The 22,676-nt window shown below is 34.8% G+C and overlaps 1 protein-coding gene across 1 annotated transcript in view; it reads left to right on the forward strand.

Annotated features, from left to right (window-relative positions):
- Window positions 1–17,747, forward strand: part of gba2 (glucosidase, beta (bile acid) 2) — a 38,932-nt gene extending 21,185 nt beyond the window's left edge. The window contains exons 8-18 of the mRNA XM_030162061.1: window positions 2,991–3,144; window positions 4,832–4,957; window positions 5,038–5,222; window positions 6,767–6,871; window positions 6,978–7,085; window positions 9,277–9,428; window positions 11,116–11,222; window positions 13,828–13,970; window positions 15,625–15,740; window positions 15,855–16,046; window positions 17,264–17,747. Of these exons, the coding sequence (XP_030017921.1) occupies window positions 2,991–3,144; window positions 4,832–4,957; window positions 5,038–5,222; window positions 6,767–6,871; window positions 6,978–7,085; window positions 9,277–9,428; window positions 11,116–11,222; window positions 13,828–13,970; window positions 15,625–15,740; window positions 15,855–16,046; window positions 17,264–17,521 (1,646 nt within the window). The 3' untranslated portion in view covers window positions 17,522–17,747. The remainder of the gene's footprint in view (window positions 1–2,990; window positions 3,145–4,831; window positions 4,958–5,037; window positions 5,223–6,766; window positions 6,872–6,977; window positions 7,086–9,276; window positions 9,429–11,115; window positions 11,223–13,827; window positions 13,971–15,624; window positions 15,741–15,854; window positions 16,047–17,263) is intronic.
- The last annotated feature ends 4,929 nt before the right edge of the window (window positions 17,748–22,676 follow it).

Below are 22,676 nucleotides of genomic sequence, written 5' to 3' on the forward strand. Positions count from 1 at the left end.
AACCCTCTGGTATCCGGGTGCGCCTTTTAGGCACACTTCGCACTTCGTTTTAAAAAACTTCATATTATTTTTCACAATTTAAATAAGGTTAGAATTCAAAAGTTGTTCATTTTTATATGATCTTTAAAATTCTGGCCACCAACTAAAATTTGCACACTGTAAACAAAAGAAAATTACAAGACTAGCATCTGTCTCCCAAGTGTGCATAAAACGCACTATTTCTTCCATTTGATATGTATGATGATTAGGGCTGACCTTGATTTACAAAAATAAAATCAAATTAGAGCAGAAAAATAAATCAATATAAAATATTTAATAGTTTGATTTATAGTTGTGCATTTTACGCACACTTGGTGACAGATGCTAGTATTTTTGAACATTTGACCTAGCGCCAAAAATAATTATGCAAATTAACCAATGTTACTCTTAATCATTGACATATGCCAGGCTGCAAAACTAAAATAGTATGTGATCCACTTTTTGTGTAGTATATTGAAAAAAATTAATATTTTGTGTTTTTTGCATCCAAAAAAATGGTTTGTTTACATTACAAACACGGCCTTTAAAGGGTTAAAAAACATGACAATTATTGAGTATTTGTTATTTTTATTTACGGCTCAAGTTGATGAAATAGAAAAAAGTGTAAAAGAATTAAAAACAAATTGTATGTAAAATTTTTTGACATTATTCCACAAGTGTGCAAAAAAGGCACACTTAGTGCTTAGTAAGGGCCTTGGTGGACGGGATACCAGAGGGATAAAAACTACCATAAAATGTGCAAAAAAAGTAAAAAAAAAAATGATGAAGCTAATTCACTTTTGGTCACTGCGGAGAGAAATCATCCTTCTCAGGAGTCGACTTGACTCAGGCTTGTCAAATCTGCAGTGGCTGCTTTTAGATCTAAAAAAAACAGCCACACACAGTTTTCTCAGTATTTGTGGTTGGTAGCTTGCCTGTTACCAAGAAGCGTAGTGTTGTCATCAACCACTCCTATCTTGTGCATGTAAGAATGAAAAAAGGAAGCACAGTCACAGGAAATGCCATTTGGCCTCAGCATCAAAATCTGCACATTTTTTTCCTCACATTTTCTGATGAATTTTCAATGGCTAATGGGATGTTATTGATTACTATTTTAAACAAAGGCGTGATTTTTTTCTAAACCTAATCAAACCAATGGGACCAAATTGCGGCGAAAAACTGAAAAATAGTCAGATTTAAAAGGAAAAAAAAGAGTGAATTGTAATGATTTGCTCAGTCCTCTGTGCTGCTTTGTTTTTATTCATAATGAGCAAAGGAAGACAACAAAACGATGTGCTCAAACCACCATTCTCATCTTAACACACATTTCCTTCTTACATCCATGTATTAAAGCTACAGGAGTTGATATCATGAGGAAAAAAGACATTTCCTCAGAATTTAAAAACTCAACTCTTTGTCTGCAGCTCTCGCCTCTCAGTTCAAATCTAAAAACATGATATGAATGTTGATGAACCTGACACTGGTTCAAGCTGTGAAGCCACTTTTCCGAGCTTCTGTACTGACACATGTAGTAGAGCAGTAGAAAGATGTCCAGGTCACATCTGGATGATTCTCTTCAGCAATGGGTCAGTACAGCTGTCAGATTCAGATTCAGAAAACTTTATTTATCCCATACGAACAATTCATTTGCAGCTGACCAGACATCAGCCCACATCCAAAGTGCAATGTGACAAACATTAATAAATCAGTGCACAAATACATGATCACTGAAAGCAACTATGAATACATGCATTTAACCCTTTCATGCATGAATTATGAGAACCTTAGTTGAGATTTTTTTCCTGAGTGTGTTTATTCGTCTTTAGGTGTGGAAAAAAAAAAAAAAAACAATTGGATTGAATTTTTTTTATGAACCTATTTTTTGTGGAGTTACAAAAATGTCCACTCAGCTACACACCATGTGTTTAATTTTTGAGGCAAAGAAACATATATTTAAAACCCATCATGAGAAAGTGATATAGTGTGTGAAAACCATGAAATAAAAACATTTTTCATGCAGCTAATCTGATTTTTTTTTTCCTCACATTTTAACATACTCTAATACTAGTTATTACTCACTTCATGGAGATAATATGCAAAAAAAAAAAAAAAAAAAACATTTTGAGTAAGAAAACTGTTAATTACAGTCTAATAACAACTAGCAATTGATTTACACTAAAACATATTACTGTTTATCAAGACCAGCTAAGTTAGAGTAATAGTATGAACTGCAGTGTGTTGGGTGATGCATAAGCGTCCACTGTGTTGGCTGATCTGCAACTAAAACAACAAACCCCATGAATATACAAGAGAACAGCTGTAGAATAGCTGTCCGCTGTAGTGACTAGTATGCATGAAAGGGTTAAATAATCAGCAATAAATAATTAATAAATACCAATGCAGACTAAAAGACCCTATTGGTTCTGCTAACATAAAAAAAATCTCATATAAAATGACTAAAATGGCTGCTGTCAGAGTTTAAAAGTGTGATAGCTGAAGGAATAAAAGGTTTTCCTCTGAGGTGTGTGGTAACGCCGGCCTGAAGGCATCAGAACAAACATGTATTGAACCCGCCTACCTTGTCTGCAAACACCTGTGATTAGACAAAAACCTGCATCGCAGACTAGACTTTCTACAGCCCGAATACAAGGAAGGAAAAGACACTGAAGTTCTGTTTCCTTTCAGTTCACTTGAATTACAATACGCTGAAAGGAAATCATTGATTTATTTATTTTTTTTTCCCAGTGATGCTAAAAAAACTTATCAAGCACCGCAACTTTAATGTGTACGTGTTAACACATGAATGTGAGATTAAAAAAACAAATAAATCATATTCAGGACAACATATATGAAGGTGTGAGACATAGATTGGACTATGTCTTGTATGGCCCCTTGTAGGACTGTGCTCGTGTGCTGTTTGTTACCTTTGTCAGTTATTGTGTCACAGCATTCTTCCTGTTTTGCATCTTCAGGCTCCAGTCCACCAACGGCTAAAGGAGATAAGGTGGCAGCAGCGCTGGCAGTGGGTTGTACAGTACCAGCTCAGAGTCACAACATGTTGGAGTTCTGCCTGGCCTGGGACATGCCCAAAATCACCTTTGGCTCCAGGGAGCGAGAACACATCAGGTATATGTGGGTGCTTCTATGAAACTGGGTTCAGTTTGGTACCTGGAACTTTGAGCTTTTTTAGACCCAATAATAAAAGAGAAATCTAGACATAATTCCCCCCAGGATGTACCTAATGATGACCTCAGATAAATACAAAAAAATTACACTCTTGCTCTGAGCCATCCCAAAATTAATGAATTTTTAGTAAAATATTTGGCAAAATTGGGACATGAAAACCTGCCTAGGTGTCAGTGCATTTGATCTGAAAACATGGCTGGAAATGGTCTTATATAGACTATAAATAAAGACACTATGTTAAATTTGACGATCCTAGTGGTTTTTCTAACCCAGACATGCAGGTTTTTCATGAATCTCAGTCTCATTCCAGGTTTCGCACATAACCCATCGTGTCCACTTGCATTACATGCAGAACCTGCCCATTTAAACACAAATAACTCATGGTCCTTGAGAGCCACTACCCTGCATGTTTTAGATGTTTCTCTCTTCCAGCACACCTGACGGTCATTATCAGGCTTCTGCAGAGCTTGATGATAGGCTTATCATTTGAATCAGGTGTGTTGGAAGAGGGATACATCTAAAACATGCAGGACCTGGGTTGGCCACCCCTGCACTATATAGACAAAAGTATTGGGACACGTTGAATTCAGGTGTTTCTTTTCTAACAGAGGTCTGGGATACAAAACAATAATGATGAATGTCATAATATAGTTTTATATTGGGATAAATATCATTACATTTGTAAGTTTTGTTTAAATTGTTGTCTTTTTTTTCCCAAAATGCCTCAGATATGATTTTTACTTAATTTCTCTCAACATTTATTTTTTTTAATCCATGACTATGATTTTAAGCATTCCATCTCTAGATTTGTAAAATATTTTTCATGCTCTGACTGCAAATAATAATTTTCTAGCACAACCAACATCTACTGTCTTCATATCTCACTTAGGAATTAAAATCTCCTATTGAACTTGAAGGAAATATTGATGTTTATATCTCAAATCAAACAGGACATCTTACAGCTGTAGACATGATGTGTCCCAATACTTATGTCCATATAGTTTAGAAACATCAATATTTCCTTAAAGTTTAATGACAGATTTTCTTCTTAAGTGAGATGTGAGTGAATCAGTGTTGAGAGAAATTAAATTAAAACATCTCTGAGTCATTTTGGAAGCAAAGATAACAATTTAAACAAAACTAACCAATGCAATTAAATGATGTTTATCACAATATAAAACTATATAACGATATGTGTCATTATTGTTTTGTATCCCAGACCCCTGTTAGAAAAGAAACACCTGAATTCAACATGTCCAAATACTTTTGTCCATATAGTGCATGTCTCTTCAGCTTCTTGGTGTGTTAACTGTGTCTGTACCAGTGGATCTGAAATGACATCACAAGATAAATCAAACACTGTCAGAAAATTTTGTAGTTCTAACACGATAAGTTTCTCGTTTGTGATGATAACATGAATTTTTTTTATTTTTTTTTTATTGATTTATTTCAAATATGGAAATGGTACAAGCTTCCTGATTGCTACTAATTGACTTCTTTGCACAACATAATATAGAAATGAAAATTCAAGGAAGCAAAAAATAATAATACACACAAAAAAAGAAAAAGAGTCATATTCAGAAAGGATGGCTGCACACTTTACACCTGCATGAATGTCTGTTTGTAGGAGGTACACTCGTTACTTTGGGGCCAGAGGAGCTGCATCGCCGGCACTCAGCCACTACGCTCTAACACATTACAGACAGTGGGAGAAGAGCATTGAGGAGTGGCAGAGACCCATACTGCAGGACAGGTACCACAGGAGCATCACTGTTTCTATCAGCTGGATCGTCTAAGTCCAGTTTTTTTAAATAATGTTGTCATGTGTCGCAGTTCTCTTCCTTCCTGGTATAAGTCCGCTCTGTTCAATGAGCTGTACTTTATCGTGGATGGAGGCACAGTGTGGACGGAGCTCCCAGAGGACGCTGACGTGAGCGGTGGTCTGCGGTCTGAGAACGGGGGGCTTCCAGCTCAGCCTGCTGTTATTAAGGAGTACGGACGCTTCGCCTACCTGGAAGGTAGGCGTTAGCTTTATCAAAACATTCATTCATTCATTCACATGTTCATTTCCAACCTGCTACCACAGTTTAACACTTAACAGATGACAGCTGCACCGACTGATAAACACACGGTTTGAAAAGGAGGTGGAAGAAGCATCGCTTTTAAAATTCCAACCCCTCACACCACACAGCATCTCACTACACCAATACAGAACAAGACAGAACATTACAGATCAATACAGAACATTACAGAATGTTACAGAATAATACAAAAGAATACAGAACATTACAGAACATTACAGAATGTTACAGAATAATACAGAACATTACAGAACATTACAGAACAATACAGAACAATACAGATCAATACAGAACATTACAGAACATTACAGAATGTTACAGAACAATACAGATCAATACAGATCAATACAGAACATTACAGAACAATACAGATCAATACAGAACAATACAGAACAATACAGAATGTTACAGAACATTACAGAGCAATACTGAACAATATGGAACATTACAGAACAATATGGAAAAATACAGAACAATACAGAACATTACAGAACAATACAAAACAATACAGAGCAATACTGAACAATACATAACAATACATAACAATATGGAACAATACGGAACAATACAGAATGTTACAGAATAATACAGAACATTACAGAATGTTACAGAATAATACAGAACATTACAGAACAATACAGAACAATACAGAACAATACAGATCAATACAGATCAATACAGAACATTACAGAACAATACAGATCAATACAGAACATTACAGAACATTACAGAACAATACAGATCAATACAGAACATTACAGAACATTACAGAATGTTACAGAACAATACAGATCAATACAGAACATTACAGAACAATACAGAATGTTACAGAATAATACAGAACATTACAGAGCAATACTGAACAATATGGAACATTACAGAACAATATGGAAAAATACAGAACAATACGGAACATTACAGAACAATACAAAACAATACAGAACATTACAGAGCAATACTGAACAATACATAACAATATGGAACAATACGGAACAATACAGAATGTTACAGAATAATACAGAACATTACAGAATGTTACAGAATAATACAGAACATTACAGAACAATACAGAACAATACAGATCAATACAGATCAATACAGAACATTACAGAACAATACAGATCAATACAGAACATTACAGAACATTACAGAATGTTACAGAACAATACAGATCAATACAGAACATTACAGAATGTTACAGAACATTACAGAACAATACAGAACAATACAGAACATTACAGAACAATACAAAACAATACAGAACATTACAGAGCAATACTGAACAATACATAACAATATGGAACAATACGGAACAATACAGAACGTTACAGAACAATACAGAACATTACAGAATGTTACAGAATAATACAGAACATTACAGAGCATAGATTAGAACACAGAGAGAGAAAAAACGAATTGCTCTGCGGTACAGTGCTAGCAGGTTTCATTCACTTTTCCTTATTTTTGGTATTTATTTGTAGGTCAGGAGTACAGAATGTATAACACATACGACGTGCACTTCTACGCTTCCTTTGCACTGATCATGCTGTGGCCCAAACTAGCCTTGAGTGTGCAATATGATATCGGTGAGTGGTGTGTTCCTTACCTTGGTGTTTTATTAAAGAGCAAGATGTTTAATGTATATTGTGAAACATGTCCAGCCCAGGTTTAATGCCATTAATCTCTTATCAGCTGGCAGTGTGGTTCAACAGGACCCAACAGAACGGCTCCATCTGATGAGTGGGCGGTGTTCTCCTGTCAAGACCAGAAATGTGGTCCCTCATGACATAGGAGACCCAGGTACGAGGCTATCTGAGTACAGGAAGGAGAACATTTGTGCCAAAACTAAAAGGATAAAAAACACTGGAGGGGGGTAGCCAGGGCTCAGGGGGTAGAGCGGGTCATCCAATAACTGAAGGGTTGGTGGTTCGAATCCCAGTCTGTCCTAGTCATGTGGGCAAGACACTTCACCCACCGTGCCTCCAGTATCACTCTCACTGGTGTAAAAATACATATGAATGTTTGATGGTGGTGGGAGGGGCTGTTTGGCGCAAATTCTCAGCCTGCCCCAGGGCAACTGGATAGAATAGATTTTTATAAGTCACAGAAACAATGAAAATCAGTTTAGCAGCTCAGTTCAATTTAGCAGAAAACCACTTAATGCAAAAGGGACTGTATAGAAAAAAAAAAAAAAATATATATATATATATATATCATACAGAGTATTAAGAAAAAGTCAGACTGTGCAAAGGCTTCAGAATAAAATATTAATACGCATGTGCTACTAAAGTACAGCTATGTGAGAACGAATGAATAATGGATCAATAATGTAAAGTGCTTTGGGTGCCTTGAAAAGCACTATAGAAAAGAACAGATGTGTCACATTTTTATCCAATGAAAATCAGCTACTCAAGCAAATTATTACTATAAACTGTTACTGGTTTTAGCTCAGTGGTTCTCAGTCTTTTTCTGTCGGGCCCCCCTTTGGAGCACGAAAAATCTCCAAGCCCCCCTCAACCCCAACAACATTGTACCTGTGGTGCAATTATTACTTTTATTGAAAGAAACATCAATATCATAAAAATACTGTTTGCTTTTCTTGAATAATTTGTTGTGCAAATTAAAAATAACGTAGAATTTTGATTGAACAATGCAAATGAACTCAGCAAGACTGCTCCCTGAGACATTATTTTTCAAAATAAAAATAGGAAATGTGTAATTATCTTAAAACTATGACAATAAGGTAATTTTTTTTTTAGAACAACAAACACATTTTGGTAACAAAGATGAACATTTTAACAATATCAGAGGCTGCAATGAGCCTGTTTACGTTGCACATCTGAGAACATCGAAGTGCAAACTGTACAAACTGTGCAAAAACAGAAACACTGCACATTTTTCTTTTCCAGTCCAATCCTTGTCCATTCTCCAAACCTAAACCCTAAAATGAGTCCAGAATGCTCCAACGCTAAAACATTAGTTCCACCTGTTTCATGTGCTAACCTGAAGAAAAAATAAACACCTAGGAATGATTCCATGCCCCCCCTGGCAAGCGAAGCAAAAAGCAAAGCGAAGCAAAAAGCAAAAAGTGGGGGGCCCGCCCCACTTTTGAGAAACACTGTTTTAGCCAACAAGCTAACAGCAGCTAACCCTTCCAGTTAGCAAAGTTCAAGTTGTGTTTTAAAATCTAAAAGATTCTGTTCTTTTTGAAAACATTCTTGGCTTCTGCTGAAATGTGTATTCAGTTCAGAGAATGTGGCTTTTTATGTATTTCATTGGCATCTTATACTAGATTGTATTTACAAAACAAAACAGAAAAGTGCAAATATTTCGTAAGAATTTATTTGAACCTTATATTTATTCAATTATTCATGCTGACAAATGGAATTAAACCAGCCACGTGCTAATGACCCTGAAAATGTCTGTGAATAAATTTGCATTATTTGGCAGAGTTGATTTTGGCAGAACGCTAGCTTTTTATTTATGTATTTATTTTTACTGACTGATGGCGCCACCTGCTGTTGTGGAAGCAAATTACCGAGGATGTTTTAGTGAAGAGGGTATTCTGTGCCCAGCCATGTGTCCTTATTATTTGTCTTTTATAGGATATGTTTTTTTGTAGTTGTTTGTATAGCATGATGTTTTAGAAATACGCTCAGTTTTATTTAGGAATTTGGTCGGAATTTAGCTACGTAATGAGTGACTGTATTTAAAGCATATACAAGTGGTTGTTTCGCAATATAGTCATATGATGAATACAGAAACCAGACACCTTGCACCTTGTGGTTGCTTACTATTTTCCTCGTAGCGACAGCGTAATAGAACATTTCTGTTTAATGCAACATAGGATTCGATTTGTAAAGTTGCTTGAGACAGATAATTGCAGATTGAAAACATGTTATGTTGTCATCACACAGTAATGCTCTTGGGCATGACTGATGAATCCTGACATTATTCTAACTGTGGTTGTGTACGATAACCCTGTCCCCAGATGATGAGCCGTGGCAGAGGGTCAATGCCTACCTCATCCATGACACTGCAGACTGGAAGGACCTGAACCTCAAGTTTGTCCTGCAGGTTTACAGAGACTTCCATCTCACACAGGACAGGCAGTATTTACAGGACATGTGGCCAATCTGCCAGGTAACTGAGGACGTATTTGTATCTGATATGGAAAAGATATGGGCTGAGTCATTAGGGCTGCAGGATTCTGCTGGGTTTCTGGAAATTGGCTCGAGAGTCTGGTTTTGACCAACTATATGTAAAGTGGCACGAGATAACTTTTGTTATGATTTGGTGCTATATAAATGAAATTTGATTGATTGATTGATTGAGTGATATTGCCAAAAATTCTCAAAATATTTAGGCAGAAGCACAATATATGTGGTGATATATTTTCTAAAGTGGTTTACATTTTCCTTTGTAAGCCTAACTAACATTGCATTATTATTATTATTATTATTATTATTATTATTATTATTAGTAGTAGTAGTAGTATCATTATTATTATTATTATTATTATTATTATTATTATTATTATTATTATTAATAATAATAATAATAATAATAATAATAGTAGTAGTAGGAGTAGTAGTATCATTATTATTATTATTATTATTATTAGCAGTAGTAGTAGTAGTACCATTATTATTATTATTAGTAGTAGTAGTAGTAGTAGTAGTATCATTATTATTATTATTATTATTATTATTATTATTAATAATAATAATAATAATAATAATAATAATAATAGTAGTAGTAGTAGTAGTAGTAGTAGTAGTAGTAGTAGTAGTAGTATCATTATTATTATTATTATTATTAGCAGTAGTAGTAGTACCATTATCATTATTATTATTATTAGTAGTAGTAGTATCATTATTATTATTATTAGTAGTAGTAGTACTATTAGTAGTGTCATTATTACTATTACTATTATTATTATTATTATTATTATTAGTAGTAGTAGTAGTATCATTATTATTATTATTATTAGTAGTAGTAGTAGTAGTATTTATGCAACACAAACACTACAATAATCTGTGATCTAAGGCTCACTATAATCCAGATTTACCTTCATTCTTGATCTATTTAAGATGAACCACTAACTCTTAAGAGGGATGTCTTAATATGCCGCCATCATAAAAAAAAAATTCTATGAAGAGTTGTGATACATGCGGTACATTGTAGATCCTGTCCAGCCTTAACCCATAAAGACCCAGTGCTACTTTTATAGCTGTTCCAAAATATATTTTTTTCTATATTTAATTTTTCTTAAGTGATTTATCACTATTTATTATAATATTATTCGCTGCATTTTGCATTTTTTTTTTTTTTTTCAGTGCAAAGGATGTATTTTCCTATATTTAATTTATTGATCATGTAGATGTTCTTTAAAGATCAGATTAAAGTTAAGGGTCATTATGTCAGAAACTTCAGAAAAAGTGATTGTTTCAGTAAAATATATCATTAAATGAACATAAACCACGTGTGTCTATCCACTGTTATTGATCCAACTCCATGGGTTTTACTGGTGAATCAATGTTGTAGATGATTGCGGTGTTTCCACGGTAACTACGGAGCCTCTGAACGTCCAAATGGGTCACATCTGATGACCATGAAAAGATGACAAACTGTATTTTACACAAATTATTTACATGTATTGATAGGATTAGTGGATAAACAAGTATTAAACAGTTTAGGTCAGTAGATGCTTTCGGTCACCAGTGGATGTTTGGGTCTTCATGGGTTAAATATAATATAAGATATCTGCTGTTTGGGTTGCACTGTCACAAACATGTTCGGTTCATCTCTGTGGTTCTCGGTTTGGCAGGCGGTGATGGAGTCGGAGATGAAGTTCGACCTGGATGGAGACGGACTCATTGAGAACTCTGGATATGCAGACCAGACTTATGATGGATGGACAGTGACTGGACCAAGGTGAGGGTGGAAGAATGACATGGTGGAAAAATGTAATTTATATTATAGTGTCCATGAAGTCTACTGATTATTGCAGAAGAATGTAAAAATATCCAGATATATTTAAATATAATTACAATTCCCCATTTAATTTTACATCATATTAGGAATTATGGATTTGTTTTGATTAACCCATAAAGACCCAAACAGCCACTGGCAACCAAAATCATCTACTGATGTCAACTGTTGAATAACTTCTGAACATAGATAGATAGATAGATAGATAGATAGATAGATAGATAGATAGATAGATAGATAGATAGATAGATAGATAGATAGATAGATAGATAGATAGATAGATAGATAGATAGATAGATAGATATTTTATTAATACCAAGGGAAATGTAAGTATTCAGGATCTTTGCATACAGCATAAGGTTAGTAACCAGATTAACACTGACATTAAGGTTAGTATATACTCTCAGAAAACATGCTAAAAAACTTAGTCTAAAAAACTTCCTGTGTAATACTGTAAACCAAACACTTCTAATTCAAAAATCTGTAGAAAACTAAATGTATAGTCAGTGTACAGTATTTACACATTTCAGGGCACAGTGATTTAAAGTGAAAACAGTGATTTAAAGTAGAGCTGCAACCGATTAATCGCTTCAAACTGATCCAAAAAAAATCATTCAACCACAATTCTCCTGAATCAGAGCTTTGTTTCCTTCATTTCTCTGCTGTTAAACATTGGTTCCACTGTTGTGTTTCACACGGACGCTTATTGTGACGCACAAAGAAGCTTCAATTCAGGAAAACTGCAATAGAATATGTTTCCCTTCAATTAATTCGAGTTGATTAATCGAATCGTGAATTTTTGCATTCTCTTCAAGCACCTAATCGATTAATCGGTTGCAGCTCTAATTTAACCCTTTCATGCACACTGGTCACTACAGCGGACAGCTATTCTACAGCTGTTCTCTTGTATACATGGATTTTGTTGTTCTTTTCGTTGTTGTTGTTTTGTTTTTTTACACATATCTTTATTAAAGTTTTAATACACTACATATCTTTTCTGGCATGAATTGGTAACATTATGTAGAGCTCTCCTGAGCATAATCACAAGCCACACCATAGTTTTCACACAATTTATCAGTAAATACATGTTTCTGTGCATCTAAAATTAAACATATGGTGTCCAGCTGAATGGACATTTTTGCAACTTCATGAAAAATAGGTTCATAAGAATTTTTTTTCATTATTGTTTTTTTTATGTATTTTTAAAATTTTTTTAAACATTATTTTAATTTAATTAATTTATTTATTTTTCAGAACAAAATTTTCAATTGCATTGTTTTTTCATGCCTAAAGAGGAATAAAAACACTGAGGAAAATATTTTGATTAAGGCTCTCATAATTCATGCATGAAAGGGTTAAAGTGATTTGACAGGTAAGTGTAATAAAACTACATAAGGTGCATCAATATGGTGAAGTAATTCAGGTAAAATACAGTTTTTCATCTTTTCATGGTCATCAAATATGACCCATTTGGACGTTCAGAGGCTCCATAGTTACCGTGGAAACACCGTCATCTTCTACAACATTGATTCACCAGTAAAACCCATGGAGTTGGATCAATAACAGTGGATGGACACTCTGGGTTTATGGTCAGTTAATGATAGATTTAACTGAAATAGTCACTTTTTCTGCAGTTTCTGACATAATGACCTTAACTTTAATATGAGCTTTAATGAACATCTACATGATCAATAAATTAAATATAGGAAAATACCAGATTTTCACTGAAAAAATGCTAAATACAGAAGATAATATTATAATAAATGATGATAAATCCCTAGAAAGAAAAATTACTTTGGGAACTGCCACAAAAGGAGCACTGGGTCTTTACGGGTTAAACTAGGATGAGTCCAGTGGAGCTGACAACGACACAAGTATCTGTGTGAGATTTTCTACCTTCAGGTTGAGTGGCTTTCAAAAAGGAAAAGAAAAAAGGAAATGGAAAAAGTGAGACGTGTTTATCACTGTGGCGCTTATCTGCAGTGTTAGAGGCTGTAGTAACGGCGAAAAGACCATGAAAAAGTCTTATTGACCATGTGGTTATGTCTGTTAAAGCTGAAACAGAACACAGTGTAAAACAACCAAGGTCGAAAAGAGGAGCTGAAGACATTTACAGGCAGACGCTAACAGAATAATATTGTGAAACTCTGTAATGTGAGTTTTATTACACATTTTAAAGCTTCTTTGTTAATGGGTGAAAATTCCAAACCACCTAGCTGCGGTTTCTGGATAGATTTATAGATAGATGGAAGTTTTTTTGTACCAGTAGGGTTCATAATGTGCTGTATTAAAGCTAAATAGGCCTTAGCAAATGTTTTCTTGTGTTGACACTGGCTTCTTTATTTGTACATTTCGTCCTGGGATGTGGTTTTGTGCTTGAGTGCAGGTGACTGCTGTGGCCAGAGGCACTGGGTTTGTTTTTTTGTTTTGTTTTTTCTTCTTTTGGTCCTGTTCTCATGAATGTGATCTGATTTTTACTTCTAGGTCTATGTAATCCAAATGATCATCATTGTCACTCTTTTTTTTATTCCTTTTTGTATTTCTGCAGTGCTTATTGTGGTGGGCTGTGGCTGGCGTCGCTGTGTGTGATGTGTAAGATGGCCATCCTGTTGGACAATAAGGAGATGTACCAGCTCTACAGAAGCACACTGGACAAAGGCAGCACTGCATTCGACAAACTGTTGTGGAACGGTAAGAAGTTTGTGTTCACTGTGGATGTCCACACACACTCTATTTGACTATTCCCACATATGCTCAGAGCGTCACGACCAAAACAAAGATTTTTTTTTTTCTCTCTTGTCTTCTCTTGTGTCTTGTCCACATGTAGATGCTGTTTTAGGTCAATAAAACAAAGATTTAAAAAAAAAAAAGTTTAAAAACTTATACAGACTCATTTATGTGGAAAATGGGGACTAATGTTGCCTTCACATGCCATCACGAAGATGATCTTTTCCTCTTGTGAAGCATGTTAGGGTTAGGGACATAGCGAAATGAAAAATGGCTGACACATAATTTACCATGTTCTGCTACATGGGGAAAACAGTTTTGAACTGTTAAGGGTTAATTCATTTGCTACAGCATTTTTTTTTGCATGTTAGGATTGTTATAAATGTGCAAAATCATCAGGTAACAGCTGCAAATGTTAAAGGTGCGGGAGACTTTCATGACCAATTTTTCATCAGATCTGTCAAACCTCAGTCATATCCTCAGTGTCATGAATCTGTCAGTCTGTCTGTCATTACTCACCTGAATCTCTTGCATTACGTTGAACAGCTTCGAGGTGCCATCCACCAGAAACAAACCATGTGTTTACAAACCGACCCAGGACGTCACTCAGGCAACTTTGGAATTTTGTCGCGATGTGCATTGTGGGAAACGGAGGTTGGCGCAGCCACCTGGCAGTGGCAGTGCGACCATATGGTATTATATGGATGAAACAAACACGTGGAAACGGCTGGAGGAATATGCACAGAAGGAAGAGAGCTCCTGCCGTTTCCGATCATGTCTGTTCCAGCTGCCGCTGTAAGGCGGCTGCGCGAGCCTTCGTTTTCCACAATACTCGTCGCGACAAAATTCCAAAGATGCCCGAGTGACCTCCCGGCTCATTTGTAAACATATGGACTGTTTCTGGTGGATGGCACTTCGAAATTGTTCACCATAATGCAAGAGATTCAGGTGAGTAACCACAGAAAGACTTACAGATTCATGGTACTGAGGATAGGACTGAGGTTTGACAGTTTCCCACACCTGTAAAAGAAAGTTGGTAAATAGAATTCAGAGCTTGATCTGTATTTCTTCAAAAATCACTTCATCTTGAAACAGAAACAACACAATATGGACAAAAGTATTGAGACACCTTGAATTCAGTTGTTTCTTTACCAACGGGTCTGGGATACAAAACGATAACAACTAATGTCATAATACAGTTTTATATTGTGATAAAGATTATGGCATTTCATTGGTTTTCTTTAAAATGAATTAAATTGAGCTTTTCTTCCAAATTTTTGGTTGTTTTTTCTTAATTTCTCTCAACACTGATTTTGTTTTTTTATCCATTATTATGATTAAATGTTCTGCCTCTAAATTTTTAAAATATTTTTCATGCTCTGACTGTAAACAGTAATTTTCTACCACAACTAACAATCTACTTTCTACATCTCACTGAGGAAGAAAAATCTCCCATGAAACTTGAAGGAAATGTTGATGTTTCTAAACTATAAGGACATAAATACACTGGGACACATCTTGGTTACTGCCTGTAGTTTATATATTCACCTGATGACTTCCACACAGTAGCTTCAGCCTTGAAATGCCTTTGTTTTTGTACTTTCCCCGTTGTGTTTAGGCAAGTATTACAACTATGACAGCAGTGGGAGGGACCTGTCGAACAGCGTTATGTCTGACCAGTGTGCTGGACATTGGTTCCTGAGGGCCTCCGGCTTAGGAGACGGAGAATTCAAGGTCAGACACAACTACTGTTTTTAACCAGCAACCAAAGTTATAAACTAAGTGGGTTGAATTTACAGAAGGACAAACCTGTGCAGTGTGGTCTGAGCATGCTCTGTGTCCTCTAAGGCTTTTCCACAGGAGAAGATCCGCAGTGCGCTGAAGTCCGTGTATGAACTGAATGTGATGAGTTTTGCCGGAGGTCACATGGGAGCGGTCAATGGGATGCGTCCTGAAGGAGTACCGGACCGCTCCAGTGTCCAGTCTGATGAGGTCTGGATCGGAGTCGTGTATGGGCTGGCAGCGACTATGATCCATGAGGTTGGTCTACATGTGCAGGCTGCATACACACATGTTCAGTTCAGTCCGACTCTGTACTCATGAAGCCCAGTGAGCTTTGGGATGTTTGTGTCTCAGTAAGGGTTATGCATCTAATTAGTTTATAAATGAACCATATTCCAATTTTTATGTTTTTTTTGGGGGGGGGGGTTTGTTTGTTTTTCTCTTCAACTTGCAACTTCATTTGAGTCTCAGAGAATAGTTACCCTTTTTTTCCCCTTAATTTGTGGTGGTTTAGTTGTAAATTATGGTGACACATGTACAGGGTGGGGAAGCAAAATTTACAATGAACATTTAGTTGTTTTTTCTCAGCAGGCACTACGTCAACTGTTTTGAAACCAAACATATATTGATGTCATAATCATACCTAACACTATTATCCATACCTTTTCAGAAACTTTTGCCCATATGAGTAATCAGGAAAGCAAACGTCAAAGAGTGTGTGATTTGCTGAATGCACTCGTCACACCAAAGGAGATTTCAAAAATAGTTGGAGTGTCCATAAAGACTGTTTATAATGGAAAGAAGAGAATGACTATGAGCAAAACTATTACGAGAAAGTCTGGAAGATACTATTAAAGAAGAATGGGAGAAGTTGTCACCCCAATATTTGAGGAACACTTGCGCAAGTTTCAGGAAGCGTGTGAAGGCAGTTATTGAGAAAGAAGGAGGACACATAGAATAAAAACATTTTCTATTATGTACATTTTCTTGTGGCAAATAAATTCTCATGACTTTCAATAAACTAATTGGTCATACACTGTCTTTCAATCCCTGCCTCAAAATATTGTAAATTTTGCTTCCCCACCCTGTACAGTTGCGGAAAAAATTATTAGACCACCCTTTTTTCTTCAGTTTCTTGTTCATTTTAATGCCTGGTACAACTAAAGGTACATTTATTTGGACAAATATAATGATGACAACAAAAATAGCTCATAGTAGTTTAATTTCAGAGCTGATATCTATCCATTTTCCATGTTTCCTTGATAATAACCAAAATCACTTCAGTTTTTCCATCAATATCTATGGCATTGTACTGACAAAAACAGTGCTTTTAGACATTCCATGTTTTCTTTTCTGTCTGTTTTAGTCACATGATACACACAGGAGTTAGTACTGGATTGCATAACCATTGTTTGTGATGACTTTTGATGGTCTAATCATTTTGTTTGTGACTGTATTGCTGTTGTCCTCCTCAGGGTATGTTGACCGAAGGCCTGCGTACGGCTGAAGGCTGTTACCGGACTGTGTGGGAACAGCTGGGCATGGCCTTCCAGACTCCTGAGGCCTACTGTGAGAAGAGCATCTACCGCTCTCTGGCCTACATGAGGCCGCTGAGCATCTGGGCCATGCAGCTGGCCCTGAACGCCTCACAGAGGGACCAGACCACTTTGGCTTCAACTGGAACCACAGACCAGGACCAGGCAGTACAAGCTCAGAAAGAAGACCAGAGCTAGGACCGGAGCCACCTGACAGACTGTCTATCCTGTGCTGCTTTATCTGATCGACTGAAGACTTTTCCACATTTTCTGTTGTTTGACAGAGTTGTGGTGGTTGGAGAAGAACTCCTGTAGATCATAATGTTGTCAGATGATGGGTCTGAAGAGCAAACGCTCCTGATTTACAACATTAGTCGCTTTTCCATTGGACGTCTGCACGAAACTTTACCGATATTTATTAAGTGTGGAAAAAACAGAAGTGTGTAATGTCGATTTTTCCATTAAATCACAAATGCCATGATTTGTTTATTTATTATCGCCAGATGACACAAGAAGTCATTCCATAAACATGGCGATGAACGTAAATATCGTGTTGATTTACAGATATATTCATTATTATTATTACTAGCTGCATTGTACCCGTGGTGCCATTGTACGATAGCGCCCTCCTGTGGTGCAACAGCTGTATTGCACCAGTACGCCCTCCTGTGCTGCAACATCGGGACACGTATCGCACACAGAACGTCCGTTATAGTAGGATTATATATTACCCCTCTATCCTGTACTAAATTAAAAAATGATTGGGTTTCCTGGTACGTCCACATGTTTCTTTTAAAACTCTTCTTCTTCGCTTGTTATAACGTCTGTCAACATCCGGCTTTTTTTACTCATGCCACTCTAGTTGCGGAAAAAGGTCTTTCCATTGCAGTTTTGTGCGATATACCATTTGCGCTACGCCTGAAAAAACATCTCTTGCCAGAGGAAAAACTTTGGCGAAGATGTCGTTTTTCCATTCAATCACAAATGCGATGATTTGTTTATTTATTATCGCGAGATGACATGAGAAGTCATTCCATAAACATGGCGACCAACATAAATATGGTGTTGATTTACAGATATGCTCATTATTATTATTATATTTTACCCCTCTATCTCGTACTAAATTAAAAAATTATTTGGTTTCCTGGTATGTCCACATGTTTCTTTTAAAACTCGTCTTCACTTGTAACGTCCGTCAACATCCGGCTTTTTTTATTCACGCGACTCTAGTTGTGGAAAAAGGTCTTTCCATTGCAGTTTTGTGCAATGTAGCATTTGTGCTACGCCTGAAAAACCACGTCTTGCCTTCGCAAAAACTTTGGCAAAGTTGTCGTTTTTCCATCAGGCAAACATTTATGCGCAGGTTATATTCACACAATTTGAGGGTCAATGGAAAAGCGACTATTTTCAAGTGTCCGGTTATAGTCGGACAATGAAAAATCAGTTATAAAATCTAATTTTGGTTGCAGCAGATGTTGCACATTCAAAGCACTACATCATTTCAGTCGGTTCAGATTCATGTTTACTTGGAAGTGTTTCTCTGGAGCTGCTGTCAGTACCGTCTATGTCTGATTATTTTAAACCGGACCTGTGAGTGATCCCAGATCTGAATGATTACTGGACTACACCCATAAACAGCAGCAGTGAAAGTCATTCTAAAGGTTCTAGAAAGACATGAATGCAGTGAAAGTGATAGCATATGATGATAAGTAGGTTTGGGAATGACCTCTGACGATCTGTTTCTTTTGTAATAGCATGTGCCTTGTTGCCTGTTGACCTGCATCTAGACTGTATTGATGAACTGAATAGTTATGTTTTATAAACACCGATGATTACGACAATCCTGCAAAATAAATCAGAGGACAATGCATGTTCTGTGCTCATTTCTTATTAAATGCTGTATTTATGTGATGAAATGTCAAATATTTAGCTGATGGTCTTCACCCACAGGTGTCAAACATGCGGCCCGGGGCCAAATCCGGCCCGCCAAAGGGTCCGGTCCGGCCCTTAGAATTCAGATGCAAAAAATTTAGATGCAAAAAATTCAGATCACACATCCGGGACACCAAGGATAAGCAATGGATTCTATCTCAAGTCCAAACGACAGCCAGCCAATCAAGGTATGTTAGGTTGGTCATGTGATGCCGATGCTGACCTGGACGTGTGATCTGAAATTTCTGCATCTGAATTTTTTTGTATTCTAAATTTATGAACATAGTTGAATTCAGAGACAAAAAAATTCAGATACTTAATTTAAGTGCAAAAAAAATTTCAGATACTTAATTTCAGTGCAAAAAAAACTTCAGATAATTTAAGTGCAAAAAAAATTCAGATAATGTCAGTGCAAAAAAATTCAGATACTTAAATTCAGTGCAAAAAAAATTCAGATACTTAATTTAAGTGCAAAAAACATTCAGATAATTTCAGTGGAAAAAAAATTCAGATACTTAAATTCAGTGCAAAAAAATTCAGATAATTTAGGTGCAAAAAAAAAATTCAGATACTTAATTTGAGTGCAAAAAAAACTTCAGATAATTTCAGTGCAAAAAAAATTCAGATACTTAATACTTCCTTTGGTTGCCAGTGGATGTTTGGGTCTTTATGGGTTAAACAAAGACACATTCGACTTCACTTGAATCAGTCACAGAGTATATGTAAAGTGTAACTAAAAACAGATGAGTGTTGGAAAATTACATTTACAAAAGGGGTGGGCTTAAGAAGGAAGAATCCCATCTGAAAATGTGTGTCCTTGGGTGGACTTGAGCCACAGTCCATGAGTCTGTGTATGTATGTTGTCTGTGGTCACGTGTACATACTACTCATGAACCTACGTATCTTTACATAGTGAAACGCACACCTGCCCTTTAGACCTCGCAAAAGAGTGAATGATGGTAGGAGAGCGGTGAAAAACAGGAGTGTTATGGCCAGTTTCTGTGGAAGTAAATCTGTTTCATCAGATTTTGAATTATGAATGCTGTTGAATTTCTAGCACTGGATTTTTTTAGGACCGAAATTTAGTATCTGAATTTTTTTTTTTTTTTTGCACTGAAATTAAATATCTAAATTTTTTTTTTCTGTCTCTGAATTCAACTATGTTCATAAATTTAGAATAAAAAAAATTCAGATGCAAAAAATTCAGAAGCAAAAAATTTAGATGCAAAAAATTCAGATCACACATCCAGGACACGAAGGATAAGTAATGGATTCTATCTCAAGTCCAAACGACAGCCAGCCAATCAAGGTATGTTAGGTTGGTCATGTGATGCCGATGCTGACCTGGACGTGTGATCTGAATTTTCTGCATCTGAATTTTTTTGTATTCTAAATTTATGAACATAGTTGAATTCAGAGACAAATAACATTCCGATACTTAATTTCAGTGCAAAAAAAATTCAGATACTTAATTTGAGTGAAAAAAAAAAATTCAGATACTTAATTTCAGTGAAAATAAAATATTCTGAAAGTTAATTTCAGTGAAAAAAAACATTCCGATACTTAATTTCAGTGGAAAAACAAAAATTCAGATACTTACTTTCAGTGAAAAAAATATTCAGATACTTAATTTGAGTGAAAAAAAAAATTCAGATACTTAATTTCAGTGAAAAAAATATTCAGATACATAATTTCAGTGCAAAAAACATTCAGATGCTTAATTTCAGTGAAAATAAAATATTCAGATACTTAATTTCAGTGCAAAAAACATTCAGATAATTTCAGTGCAAAAAAAATATTCTGAAAGTTAATTTCAGTGAAAAAAAAATTCCGATACTTAATTTCAGTGGAAAAAATAAAAAATTCAGATACTTAATTTCAGTGAAAAAAAAAAAATTCAGATACTTAATTTGAGTGAAAAAAAAAAATTCAGATACTTAATTTCAGAGCATAAAAAATTCAGATACTTAATTTTAGTGAAAAAAACATTCAGATACTTAATTTCAGTGCAAAAAAAAATTCAGATACTTAATTTCAGTGCAAAAAACATTTCAGATACTTAATTTCAATGGAAAAAAATTATTTAGATTCTTAATTTCAGTGCAAAAAATATTCAGATACTTAATTTCAGTGCAAAAAATATTCAGATACTTAATTTCGTGAAAAAAATATTCAGATACTTAATTTCAGTGAAAAAAAAAAAATTCAGACACTTAATTTGAGTGAAAAAAAAATTCAGATACTTAATTTCAGTGAAAAAAATATTCAGATACTTAATTTCAGTGAAAAAAAAATATTCAGATACTTAATTTCGGTGAAAAAAAAAAATTCAGATACATAATTTCAATGCAAAAAAAAAAATTCAGATACTTAATTTCAGTGAAAAAAAACATTCAGATACTTAATTTCGGTGAAAAAAAAAATTCAGATACATAATTTCAATGCAAAAAAAAAATTCAGATACTTAATTTCAGTGAAAAAAAAAATTCAGATACTTAATTTCAGTGAAAAAAAATATTCAGTTACTTAATTTCAGTGAAAAAAAATATTCAAATACTTAATTTCATTGAAAAAAATATTCAGATGCTTAATTTCAGTGCAAAAAACATTCAGATGCTTAATTTCAGTGAAAATAAAATATTCAGATGCTTAATTTCAGTGAAAAATATATTCAGATACTTAATTTCGGTGAAAAAAAAAATTCAGATACATTATTTCAGTGCAAAAAAAAAAAATTCAGATACTTAATTTCAGTGAAAAAACAAAAATCAGATACTTAATGTCAGTGAAAAAAAAAAAAAATTCAGATACTTAATGTCAATGCAAAAAAACATTCAGATACTTAATTTCAATGTAAAAAAAATTCAGATACTTAATTTCAATGGAAAAAAAATATTTAGATTCTTAATTTCAGTGCAAAAAATATTCAGATACTAAATTTAAGTGCAAAAAAAATATTCTGAAAGTTAATTTCAGTGAAAAAAAAAAAAATCAGATACTTAATTTCAATGTAAAAAAAATTCAGATACTTAATTTCAATGGAAAAAAAATATTTAGATTCTTAATTTCAGTGCAAAAAATATTCAGATACTTAATTTCAGTGCAAAAAATATTCAGATACTTAAATTCAGTGAAAAAAACATTCAGATACTTAATTTCAGTGGAAAAAAAAAATTCAAATACTTAATTTCAGTGAAAAAAAAAATTCAGATACTTAATTTCAGTGAAAAAAATATTCAGATACTTAATTTGAGTGAAAAAAAAAAAATTCAGATACTTAATTTCATTGCAAAAAAATTTTCAGATACATAATTTCAGTGCAAAAAACATTCAGATACTTAATTTTGGTGGAAAAAAAATTCAGTGCTAGAAATTCAATAGCATTTCTCATTCAAAATCGGATGAAACAGATTTCCTTCCA

Source organism: Sphaeramia orbicularis, chromosome 18, assembly GCF_902148855.1.
Source record: "Sphaeramia orbicularis chromosome 18, fSphaOr1.1, whole genome shotgun sequence".
Taxonomy (NCBI): domain Eukaryota; kingdom Metazoa; phylum Chordata; class Actinopteri; order Kurtiformes; family Apogonidae; genus Sphaeramia; species Sphaeramia orbicularis.